At 34.8% G+C, this 13,465-nt stretch overlaps 1 protein-coding gene across 2 annotated transcripts; it reads right to left on the reverse strand.

Moving 5' to 3' along the window:
• Positions 1-56: 56 nt before the first annotated feature.
• On the reverse strand, positions 57-10,635 carry LOC127809727 (truncated transcription factor CAULIFLOWER A-like). 2 transcript variants are annotated; one of them, XM_052348755.1, is made up of 9 exons: positions 10,193-10,635; positions 9,757-9,952; positions 2,985-3,066; positions 2,497-2,561; positions 1,745-1,844; positions 1,540-1,581; positions 1,341-1,382; positions 1,008-1,123; positions 57-306 (listed from the first exon to the last, which is right to left on the reverse strand). In XM_052348755.1, the coding sequence occupies exons 2-9, from the start codon at positions 9,939-9,941 to the stop codon at positions 195-197; spliced, it is 744 nt and encodes a 247-aa protein (XP_052204715.1). In that variant the 5' UTR covers positions 9,942-9,952; positions 10,193-10,635; the 3' UTR covers positions 57-194. The 2 variants fall into 2 exon arrangements, with proteins under 2 accessions (XP_052204715.1, XP_052204714.1); XM_052348754.1 differs by having other exon boundaries at positions 9,757-10,634.
• Between the last annotated feature and the right edge of the window lie 2,830 nt (positions 10,636-13,465).

Consider the following 13,465-nt stretch of genomic DNA (forward strand, 5'->3'; position numbering starts at 1 on the left):
AATCTTGAAAGGGTGCTGCAGAGGGCAATAGAGTCCTTACCACACACACATATATATATATTTAATATATATATATATATATATATAGTTAGTTAGTGGAAACAGTGCAAAGGGATACACAATCACTTAGATGGCATTGTGAAAGCAGTAGCTACTAGTTCTAGCTAGCTGGAAATAGAAAGGATGCAGCATTCTTATTGATGATGATGCACTTGGCGCAGCATCCATGGAGGGATCAGTGAGTGGGAAGTTGGAGGAGCTTGAGTATCATCCTCCACTGCTCCTCCTCTTGCCTGAAGTGTGCCACTGCAAAAGTAATATTTGTGCATTTATGTCAGGGCCTTAAACACTTCTGGAGGACAGACACCCTGCCCATTTCACAATGTAGGCTTGTATGATAAAACTACTACTTTTATATGCATCTGAAAAACACTTTATACACAACCCAAGCAAAAAAAAAAAAAAAAAAAAATCAGCTGAAAATATCCCCTAAGTTCTCAATGCAAGTGAAATGAAATCCTCAAATTCCTGAAAAAAATCTGGATGTTTACTCTTTCAAGAGTAGAAGCTATATAGAACAAATTATATTCATATATATATATATATATAGGTAATATTTTTTGTATAAAAGTTTTGTAAGAATATCATTTATATTTGAATTTCAAACTGATACTGCTGTAAAAATAGAATTATTTAAAAAAATCATATAAAAATGATGATTTTCTTAAAAGGTCCAACATAATTACTCATATTTCTTGGGGTGGCCGGGGGGCAAATTAATGCCACATTCATCAGTTTAAAATAATAAATAACCCATTAAATTTATATCTCAAGAATTATCATTATCTCACCATTCTTTGGATAAATATTTAACATTTTTATATGAAAATGTCTGCAATAGATATCATTACATTTTTAGTAATGTTCTTATATACAAACATTTTGTAAGTAAATGATTTCCCATTTCTAGTGTGCGTGCGTGTGTGTGAGATAGAGAGAGAGAGTACCCAAATCCAATTGTTAAAGAAGTAGGCAATGGTTGTGAGAGAGGTAGTTGGGGCTGCATGGTGAAGGTGGATGGTCGACTTTGTCCCAGCCCTTGTGTCTTCTCACTCTCCTTTAGCTGTATACAGTCAATTTCCAATATTATTTCACAGAAACAAAGCCATATGTGAATATATATATATATGTGTGTGTGTGTGTGTGTGCATGGTGAATCTTCATCATTAAAGACAGCCATTAATTATATATTCAATCTTATATTATTAAACTAAACACTGGATCAGAGACCACAACAATACAAACCGCCAAGCAGCCATTTATATAATTAATTTAGTTACCTTCCTCACTAGTAAGTTGTTCTGATCCTGCAACGCCCGTTCCTATCGCTCAAACAAATAGAAGATGCCCAGTCAATTATAAACAAATATATATATATATATATATTGAGAGAATTTCAGACTTCTTTCAAGTTGAATAAACAGCCAAATTTGGGTTCTTTTTCTGAAGAAAATGGCGATGAGTAGATGTCATATTTACCTTTTTCTGAAGCTCGGACACCGATTCAAGCATCAGTTGATTCTGCAGCATTATTAATCAGGAGGGTTTCATAAGAGTATATTTGAAAATGAAATCTATACATAAATCTACTGCATGCCCATGCTAACTAAATTAGCAGGGTTTATTTTGATCCGGCTGACAGAAAAATAAGAGGAAATCATCAAATCTCTTATTTTGCTTTTACCTTCCTTGTTCTGATTCTTTTGAGGGCAGTTTCAATCTGCTGCTCCAAATACTGAAGCTCTCTCAGGCTCAAGGGATCAAGATCTTCGCCCACATAGCGCCTGTAACATTGACACTTAATTATAATTAATATGGATTATCTTCCACCAACATCTTCTCAAGAGTAATCCCCTATTAAACTGCTTAAAAGTCCCCCCCTTTTTTTTAAATAAACAGCCATTAAACTAATCAATCATGAGATGTATCGTAATCATATTAATAATCCTTATTTATTGTATCTGATAGAATTTTTTTATACAAAAATGGTGTTAACATTTTAACTTTTCATTTTTTCAGCATTTGTTAAAATGAGTAAAATAATATTACATCAAGATAACTTATCTATAAAGTTTAAAATAACTATTCGAAGAGAGAAAAGATAAATTAATTATCTGAAAAGTTTAAAATAAAAAATTATTTAACTTTTTTCTAGATAAATTTAACAAATACAATAGAAAGTACTTTTGCTCAATATACTTTCTATATTCCACTTTTTTCAATTTATATCTTGATTACCAAACACTACCTTTGAGGATTGTGCAAGAAGACACCAAAATATAAAACTTCATCAAATATAAAGTTAAAAATTAATTCAAGTTTCGAATACCATCTCACTAATCCAAACCTATGCGCCATCAGACTCATTTACATCCGCAAAGTCTCTTTTTATTATCATCATATTACACACACACACACACACACACACACACATACCTTATGTTTAGCTGTAGGACCTCAATCCTACCCGCAAGCTTGGGGTATTCCATGGACCAGCATGCCTGCACCACATCGACCCACAATTTGCTCACAAATCTCTTAGTTCATTAGCAACAAAGATATGCAGACACAGCTATCCGACCTTGTTTCTTCTTCAACTTTATTTCATCAATGCAGTTCTTAAGTTTCTTCTTCTTCAAAAGAAATAAAATACTTGATTTTCAGGAAGCTGGACAGAAAGAAAATCCGAAGATGCTGTTCTATTTGATACTGTAAAGCTAAAGTGGCTGGCCTATATAAGATCCTGTAACATATTCCTGACTTGAAAATCAGGAGACAATTAAATTCACTTCACAAATCTAAATCCCAGAAGGAACATGAATTGTTTTCTCTCTTTTGTATCGATGTACATAAATTTTCTGGTTTCCTTTTGATGCTAACTTAATGCTATGCTTGAAGGAACATAAAAGAAGGAAAATACATACGGGTGGCTGGGAGTGATGAGGAGCAACAAGCTGTCTCTCTGCCCAGGAATATCTCTCGTATCTTTCCAAGATCTTCTCCATACTGTTACCAGTAGAAAACCTTATAATTAACTAAAAACAGACCAAAACAAGGAACCCAAAGTCAAGCACAGCAGTTACAAGCAACAATCTTAAGGACAAATTATCTGTAAAATGACGATTTTGAGTAATTTTCAAATAATTCTTACAATGTTTCAGAGCTTCTTTTCCATTCTAAAACTACTCTTAATTTAATACTTCTCTTTTTGAGTTATATACTAAAACAGAATTAATATAGTTTGCAAGTTTGATGGTGGTTTGCTCTATCTCTTCTACATGTACAGCTCATGTTAGCTGATCCACAAATGGTAAGGGTTTAATGGATATCCTTGATGTAAATCCATATCAATAATGAAACAACTGTTATCTTTATGTTAGTTATAGTCATCATCAGTGCATTAGATAAGGTCAAATCCATATTTTTGCATAAGTAAGTTCTTGTTTTTTTTGTGTAGTCGTTCGAATTTTTTATGGTTTCAATTACATTCATATATTTGTATTTTCGAGTTAATTTAATTAACTTTTATACTTTGACGTCATTTTCGTGTGATAACTTAAACTTTTCGTTGTTTTGATTATATCTTTATACTTGCATTTTCAAATCAATTTAACCCTTATACTTTGATATGTAAAAAAAAAGTAAAATGAGATAAGTCAATTTAATCTCTTTTTTTTTACACGTTAAAATATAGAGTTAAATTGACTCGAAAATACAGATATATAACTATAATTGAAACAATGAAAAGAAAAAGTTGTCACACGAAAAAAAGATCAAAATAAAGAAGTTATTTAAATTGACTTGAAAATGAAACTATAACGATATAGTTGAAACAACAAAAAATTCAAGTGATCACATAAAAAATAAAAATATATAAGCAAAAATATAGATTTGGCCTATTAGTAGTAAATTTATCATTCCTACATAATGGTATTATAAGGGATATTTAGAATGTATTGCTGCAATAATTATAGATTACATTTGTTAAGAACACCTCTATGCTTTTAAAGGAATAATTTAACATAATAATATTTTTATAATGATTATAGCAGAGCACATATAATCATATTTAAGATTTCTTTAAAAAAAACATAGCAGATGTTACTTTTAATTTAAATATTATTTATAAAAATCGAATAAATGATATTTAAAGAAACTATAGAACAAACATTAGTATATTTAAAATAAATAAAATTAAAATAGTCCAGTCACTGAAAACTAGGAAGCTTCAGGACGAGACTGCCAAATCTTTCCTAGGCCATGCTAGCTACTAGCTTGGAAAGGCTCAGTACAGTTTGGACTATGGAGCCCTAATCAGGGCCAAGGCTTTACTTCACTCCATTTCAATTGAAAATTGTCCACAGTATGTCAGCAATTTAGTATTAAATGTACAAAATATTTGCCTAATTAAGATAAAACATGGTAAGATAGACATTTGGTTATGTGGAAAAATACAAAATCAAAATCTAGGGGCGGAGTCAGAAAATTTTTTCAATGAGGGTGAGCGACGGAGTGAGTGATAGTCGGATCGACCAGCAAGCGACGAAGGGGTGAGCCGGTGAGGGTGAGGTCAAGGCGGCGACACCGATGAGCAATGGAGTAAAAGAGTCGAGAGAACTAGAGAGGCAGCAAGTAAGAGATCGAGGGGAGAACCAGCGATCGGCGAGGGGGAGCGACGACCTAGGGCGAGCAGGCGAGGCCGAGGTGGCGTTGACGAGCGACGAAGCTAGAGAGAGGCAGCAAGGAAGAGCGACTGAGCGAGGCGAGCAAGTCAGCAAAGGTTTGAGTCGTCCAACGGAGGCATGAAAGCCAGAGTGAGTGAGATCAACGAGAGACAGGCAGTCCGTAGTCGACAGTGAGTAAAGCGAGAGAAGGAGAAGGGTGGGTGGGTGGACAACGAGCGCTTGAGCCAGAGAGGGATTGAGGGAAGGTTTCCAAAAATTATACCGAGCTTGAGTGTAGGCCAAAATTAATGGCGGGCCAAGACCCACATTGGGCCTATACTAGCTCCGCCCTTGTAATAAAATCGAAATTATATATGATAAGATTGTTAACACCTAATGAAGATATATCATCTAAAATAAAATTAAGATAGTTCAAAATTTCGAATATGAGAAAAAGTTTATATATATATATGTACCTACAATAATAAGTGGCGAAATTTATATTTTTGTCTCTGCATTTTTATGTTTTTTTTTTTTTTTTTTTGTGACAATCGAAACTTTTCGTTGTTTCAATTACGCTCTTGAACCTAATTTTTGAATCAATTTAACCCCTGTACTTTGACATTTTTCGTGTACATACTCAAACTTTTGTTGTTTCAATTACACCCCTGGATCTGAATTTTTGAGTTAATTTAACTTCTATACTTGAGATAACAAAGGATACGTCACACTCTGTTCATGTCAAAGTACAAGAATTAAATTGACTCGAAAATACAGGTCTAATGGTATAACTCTTGATCGTGTTAATATGTTTCTTCCATTTCCCAATAGGTGTTTTCTTTGCAAGGCAGAGTCCAAGAGTCACAGCCATCTATTGTTTGATTGTTCTTATTCTAGGTAGGTGGTGTCTTTTTTCTGTAGCACAATGAAGTTTGCATGGCCCTGGCGTCGATGGGAGACGGGGTTCCTATGGGCGGCGGCTCAGTGGAAATGTAAGAATTCTTGGCATGTTGCTAATCGTTTAGTTTTGCAGGCGATGGTCTATTTTTTGTGGTGTGAGCGCAACAATCGGTGTTGGCGAGATTTCGAGCGGTCTACAAACCAGCTCGCCCATCAGATACAGTGTGTAGTGTGAGCTCGGTTGGTCACCATCCCTTTTTCACATACTCTACAGAGTTGTGCTCTTCGACATGTTTGGCAGCTCCCTGCCGACTAGCCTCCTAGCTTAGGTCCATATATTGACGATTATGGCCCTGAGTGTGTTCTTGTATTGGTCCCAAGACCAGTTGATACATGCTCATCCTCCCAATCCTATGATTTCTCTCTGTATGCATTGTCAGCTTGGTAGCTCCTCTGTGGCTGCCTTTAGGTCTGCTGTTTGTTCTTGGTCTTCTCTTTGACTACGATGGCGTGCTTTGGAGTGCCTTTTGCCTCGGATTTTGATCTCAACTGGAGTTGTTCCTCTTTTCTATTCCATGTTCCTCCTTTGTGTTCCTTTTATGCTGTTTTGATCTTGTTGTGTGTGGATCTTGTGTATCGATTTTCGCTTTTCTGATTGTGTTCTCTAGGGTATGCCCTAGAATGTGTTTTGTATAGACGTTTTAGTTCTATCTATACATTTCTTTTACTTAAAAAAAAAGTGAAACAATAAAAAATTTGAGTTGTCACACTAGAAAAATGTAAAAGTATAGAGAAAAAAATATAGGTTTGGCTATAATAAATTGATGAACAAAATTTTGTAAGAAAGAAAAATGAAAAGAGAAAAGAAAAACTAAAAATTTATGTAGTTAGGCTAGCTCCATTATGGATGTCACCAAATGTCATGTAATCAAGTTGAAATTTCATACTTTTTTTGTTTTTCATGTAAAGTGACAAATTTATTATATAAATTATGGGAGAGAAAGACATATTTATTAATAATAAATTATCAGCTATCCAAGAATATGCCCAATACAAAACCATTCTAGGAACAGCCCTCTTGGATGGCGGTGCCAAGATGCCAGAAGCTACAAAACCAAAACCTAAATTTTGTACAAAATGCATAATTAATTAGCAAACAATCTATGCAATAGATGTATGTAGTAGAGATGATAACTAATTCAAAACCTTAATCAAATAGGATCCATGTTCATGTATAAGCATTGATGATATGAAAATAACATTGGTGCTCTAGTTTCTTGGCAGTGAGAGATTTGCTCTCCATGCATATGATTCCCTCGCAAACCCTAAGTACGTGCCCCTCTCCCACTCTCCCTAGCTACTTAGGACTATCATCGGCCTTGTCCATCATTCCCCTCTCCCTAGTTCACTTTGGTACTTCCAAATCCTCCAATCATCTCATGTCGTTCTTCTAATTCTTTCTCAATCAGTGCTTCTCCTCCTCCTCTTGGTAGCATGTTTGAAGATTTCCCTTAAGATCTCTCAGTGGGAGCCTAGGAAGCATATATATATTGAGTTTTAGCTTCGTTTATTTGTATATGAGAGGTCAGAGGGCAGTATCAAACCCTGTTTAATTATAGTCTCTAGTGTTCTAAAATGGGATAGGTGCTAGTCAGTCGATAGACGAAAGCTTAGTGTCTAGAAAAAATGTTTTATACTTGCAAGCAGCAAAGAGTAAGATGGCTTGCTACTTGCTGCTTGACCAAGATGGCATAGCAAGTAGCAAGGAGAAAGATGGCCATACGTACCAGAGGAAGAAGAGCGAGAACTGGCGCAGAGAGAATTGCCCGAGAGAGAGAAACGATGAGATCGACAGTGGCGGCAAGTCTAACGAGAGACAGTGAATGAGAAAGTAACAAGAGAAAGAGTAATGACGAGAGAGAGAGAGAAGGGGGGGGGGGGAGAATTTGGCACAACCCACACGCGATCCAAGTGGCTAGGTGCTGTTCAGACCCCATTACGCTCGATCCAAGTGGCTAGGTGCTGTTCAGACCCCATTACGCTTAGGGAGAGTCATGCTACTCTTACACCATCATGTACACATTGGGTTACACAATGGTATAAAAATGTCCAAAATACCCTGCGCCTCACAGTGAGACTCAAGGGTATTTTAAACATTCTTACACCATTGTGTAGCCTAAGGTATACACAATGGTGTAAGAGTAGCATTTTTCTGCTTAGGGGTGCCAATTTGGACTGATTCACGGCGGCCAAGGGCCGCCTTTTAGAACATCTGATGGTCTCTATTATAAACATGTCCAAATTGCGGCTTGGTTGGTTCCTTTCTTTTTGTTTGAGCTCCAATTAATGGCAAATGATAAGAGTCATGCTCTCCAGTGTTTTCGTTTTGCATCTTCTCTATTGGTTCTTTGCCTATTAGGTTTACCACCACTCTCACGCTGGCAGCTTGGAGACTCTTGGAGTGACAGACTTGGTGCTCTTATATATCCTATCCGTTCGTTACAACCAACCCCTTTGGTTCATCTCCCTATCCTTTATTGGGCTTCAAAAACTAACATAATTAGCCTCTTCCATTGGAGCTTAGTCGTTGCCCTTGTTTGGCCATAGTTGACCTTTTATGACTTGGTTAATTCTGTCCTCCTTGGCTTGGTTGCGGCCTCCATGTGTATTTAACTTCGAAATAGAAAATCATCCAACCAATATAGCCAAACGTTATTTAGGATATTGATGATTTTATAGTTGTTTCCTCTCTAATCTTAGCAAATTTTGAGGGCAAGCTTCTTTCTTTCTGTTGAGTTATGGGGGCAAGCTTTGGCAGCAACATTAAAGTTGCTGCTTGGTTTCTAGAAAAGTTACATGTTTGAATCATGAAAACAATTTTTTTGCAGAATTATGAGAAGAAAGCTGTGCGCGAACACAACCTTTTTACTCAGAGATGCTCTTTAATCTAAGAGAGCATACAGACAAAGAGAGCATATACCCCTCTCTCCATCTATTCAAAGACAGAAACTCTAAATTCCTTGACCAATGGTAAGCTCAGTTGTTTGGTGAAATTTTACATAACTCATTAATGAGAAGCTTCCCTCCTTGATTCACCCAGAAAGAATTAAATAGCAGGAATTACTTTAACGTTGAATATAATAAAATTCACTGGCTTATGTGTAGACGCATATACATATAGAAACATTAAAGAACATCTATGTACTAGGTTAGTACAACGGTTGAGAAAAGCATGCCCCTTTACACAAAGCTCTAGGACCCTTTTAATAGGACCCGATCATGAACCGCTCCTTTCCAATTCATCACTCAAGTTCTACAAGGAAAATTTGAAGAACTCGCATAAATCTATATACCAACAGATATAAAAGCAAAGAAAAGAAAAAACATATGAGAGAGAGAGAGAGCATAACAAAAAAGAAACCCCATTAAACGGCTTCTTTTCCATGGACTACCAAACTAGCTAGAAATGGTAGAAGTGATGTTGAATTATTCAACATTTTACTCAACAACCAGTACCTAACGACATGAGCAGTCTCTATCGACATATTAACATCTAAAAAGAGCAAGGAAAAATGGGTAGTTATATGTAATCGTCATGCATCAAATCAAAAAGAGAAAAGAAGGTTCTTGTTAGCAAATGAAGCAATATATAGGAAATGTAGCGTGGAGCATGAGGAGAAAAGATCGATCTGACCCTACGCTCTTAGAAATATTTTCAGGATGATTTTGTATCCACTCCACTGACAAATGTAAGAACACATACAACAGATGCTTTTATATATGCGTGAATATAATTAGAGAGGGTACACACACACACACACACACACACATATATATATATATATGAATTTGATCTTTTAGCGTAATGCAGTCCATGAACAGTACACCTAATGAACATAGATGAACAGTACACCTAATGAACATATATAAATTTTGTACTAAAAAGGACCCAGATGGAAAAGAAAAAAAAAAGGAAAGGGAAAGAAAAAGAAAAAGAAAAACCCTAAACACCAATGAAACAGCGAAATCGATATAGAGAAGAGTCTGAAGAAAAAGAAAAGAAAGAAATGAAGAGGAGGAGTATCAGTGTAATTATTGTATAAGAAGAATTAATTATGCAGGGAAGAACAACCTGGAATCGGTAGCGTACTCGAAGAGCTTGCCTTTGGTGGAGAAGACAATCAAAGCGACCTCAGCATCGCATAGAACGGAAATCTCATGAGCCTTCTTCAACAGCCCGGACCTGCGCTTGGAAAAGGTTACTTGTCTGCTGATCTTGTTCTCGATCCGCTTCAGTTGCACCTTTCCCCTCCCCATTCTCCAATTATCTGATCGATCAATATATATATATATATATGTACTTTGATAATGGGTCTCGTGTATATTAAACCAAAACAAGCTGAACCAGAACCCAGCAAATTAAGCAAAAACCCAAAGAGCTAGCTAGCTAGAACCAGAAAAGCTCATCAAACTGAAGAAATTACAAAGGAACGATCGAGACCCAGTTCGTCCAGGCTCTTCACCAAAAGATATACAAGAAAATGCAGCAGGTCAGAGATGAGGAGGACCTGGAGGAGGAGGAGTGGTAGTGTTGTACTGATTATGGGAAATGCAAAGGTTAGTCTCAGTCTGTACGTTGGGCTCCCTCCATTTCGGTCAATTGAAAGAAAAGGGAGTTATAATGGCTGCTAGCTAGGTTTGAGCATTACAGAAAGGAAACGCTTTTGCAAAAACCAGTAACTCGACATACGAGAGAGAGAGAGAGAGCTAGGTAGGTAGGTGCAGGGAACAGGCAGTAGATCTGTAGAGGGGGCAAGAGAGAGAGAGAGAGAGATTGTTGTAATTGCAAAGGACAGGAATGTGTTGTCGAGCGGCGATTGCTGGGAGCCCTGGGGCAGACGTTAGCTCAGAGATTTAAGGCCACAGGTTCAGGTTTTGGTCTTGTGAGATTTCGTTCGTACAGCGCCAGTGGTGTAACGCACTGCTGCTGGTGGGGTGGGGGCGGGGGAAGGCGCATCGTGTAAATCATTATCCGCCACGCAGCTCCAACAACACTCTCTATTAACTTGTTTCTAATATAGCCAAATTCCTCTTGTCAGCCCAAAATTTTAGCGAGAGGAATGAACGCACTACGCCTCATCTCTTCTCACAATAGTCATCGTCGAAAGTAACATCATCTTCGTCATTACCATAATTGTAACCGTCATTATCAAAGCACGAAGTTTCATTGGAGAGGACGAAACATGTTGCAATCGATTTCCATTAAATTCATATATGATTATTAAAAGGCGATCAAACATGTGGAGTTCAAAATAGCATAGGGAGCATAATTTAAGCAAACACAATTTATAATTTTTGAGATAAAAAAATAAAAATAAATTATTTATAATATAATAAAAAATAAAATAGAAAATATAATTTAATAAGAGACGAGAGACTAACAATTAGTTTCTTTTGGATGGTCTATCACAATTGGGTTAGTCAATATCTTTTAATAATTTACATTTGTTGTTATTAATTTTATTTTTATGAGTAATGTGTAAAAATAAATTATATATTAAATTTTAAATGGGATCCAATTTCTAGTTAGATTAGAACTAATAAATCTACAAATTAAACCATTTATTATATTTGTAATAGAATTTGATATTATCGATTTTTGGATATATATTATATATATTTATATTATTACATAAACAAACACTTATTTTAGTGTTATAAAACTCTATTAATAAATAATTTTTCTAAAAATACTTTTTGTATATTTTGTTTAAGAAACAAATACAAGATTTGAACTTATAATTTCTATAAAAACAAGAATAATTTTACTATTAGACAAAAACTTATTTTCTTTAAAACTATTGGGAAAACCAAAAAAAAAAAAAAGCTACTAACTATCAAACACTACCTAATGAACATTTATTTTAATTTCTCAATTTTTTTTTTTTTTTTGGCATATGCATAACATAGGTTACCCTTCTAGTAGATGTATATATATATATATATAGGTAGACCTTATTCATTTATATAGGGTTAAGTAGGGGTGACCAAAATTCGATTTAGACCAGACTCAACCTTTTCAATTTGAATGTAGGGTTTTTCTAATTTTTAGTCTAATCTCAATTCAGACTAAAAACCAATTCTATTTCTATATATAGAATATATTAGTTAATACTTAATACATAGAGAAACTCTTCAAAAGTCGAACCAATGACCAACTCTATTATTTCTCTCTCTCTTTCTCAGTGCCTCGATGACTATTAGATGACTCGAACAACCTTTACTCTATTTGATTTCTTCTTCTCAACGTCATCGATTCATCATCACTGATAGTTGACTTGTTGATATCAATTACTTCTTAGCTCCTGCTCTGCTCGTCTTTGTAGCCACTAAACCATTGTCGTTGAGTCATCTTTAGTTTTCTAGCTCTTACAACCTTGCTTGCCTACATTGCCAACCATCGTTCCTTTTCCTTGCCTTCCCTAAGTTGAGTGTTGGCCTTTTGTCTTTTTGTTGTCGACCTCATCTTTGCCATGGGTCCGTCAGCCACCGTTGGCTTTTTCCTACCTCCCCATTTACTATTTTTTTTTGGGCTTAATATATACGACTCCCCTTCAACAATTAAAAAATATAGAATTTAGTTACTGATGTGCAAAATATCAAGATTTGGTATCTCAACTATTAAAAATTATTGCTTTAAGTGTTTACTATGACAGAACGTTAACACATGTATGAACATATCTGTTTATGCAAGTAACACGCCATGTGGATAACCAGTTGAAAATATTTGAATAGACTAACTAGTTTGTTGTGCTCTTTTAACAATTAAAAAATATAGTGTTTGACCCATAATATACAAAAATATCAAAATTTTGTATATCAACTATTAAAAATAGTTACTTTAAATTCTTACTCTAATCAAAAGTAAACAAAATTGTTATCTAGTAAAACATACATCTAGAAAAAAAAAGGTGTCATATCATAAAAAAGTGTCATTAGATTAAAATTTACCTTGATAGAGAAAAGACCAAACTACCCATAACTTAAAAAAATCCTAAATCCCAATCATCTAAATCTCTTAATCACTAACTTAAAATGTACTACCTTCTTCTATGCTCAATCATAAAATATAACAGAACAATCTCCATCTTTTCTCTTTGTTGAACTTGGTTCTATCGCTCTCTGACTTTCTTGTTAATATCCTCTATTGTGTTTCAAGGTAAAGACTTAAAATAACAATTTTTAATAGTTAAGATATAGAATTTTGACATCTTATACATTAAAGACCAAAAATCATATTTTTTAATTATTAAAGGAGTACAACAAACTAGTCAATCTATTTAGATATTGCCAACTGATCATTCACGAGGCGTGTTACTTATAGAAACGAGTGCGTTAGTATAAGCACTAACGTTTCGTCACATTAAATAATTAAAGTAATAATTTTTAATAATTGAAATACCGAATCTTGACAATTTGCATATCAAGAAGTAAATGTCATATTTTTTACCAACCACCATTACATACTCACAATTACCTATGACAATCTAGGTGAGTTTTTCAATTTTTTGTGAACTCTTTATACTTCAAAGCTCAATGTTAAATTATTATTATTTTTATTTAGATCAATATTATAAAAAAATTAGCTTAAGAGAAGGAAAATTAAGCTTTTTTACTCTTTTAAAAAATAAGAACTTGAATAAAAAGGAAATTGAAAATATAGCATACACAATTTATAGTGATTCAACTTTAAGCCTAGTCCACTATCTTGGCTCTTCACTAAGAATTTTGACAAACCAATTTTACTTTAGTAGCTTTTGAGCAGGCTCAGCTACTAATCT

The sequence above is a fragment of the Diospyros lotus genome, chromosome 9 (assembly GCF_014633365.1).
Source record: "Diospyros lotus cultivar Yz01 chromosome 9, ASM1463336v1, whole genome shotgun sequence".
NCBI lineage: Eukaryota > Viridiplantae > Streptophyta > Magnoliopsida > Ericales > Ebenaceae > Diospyros > Diospyros lotus.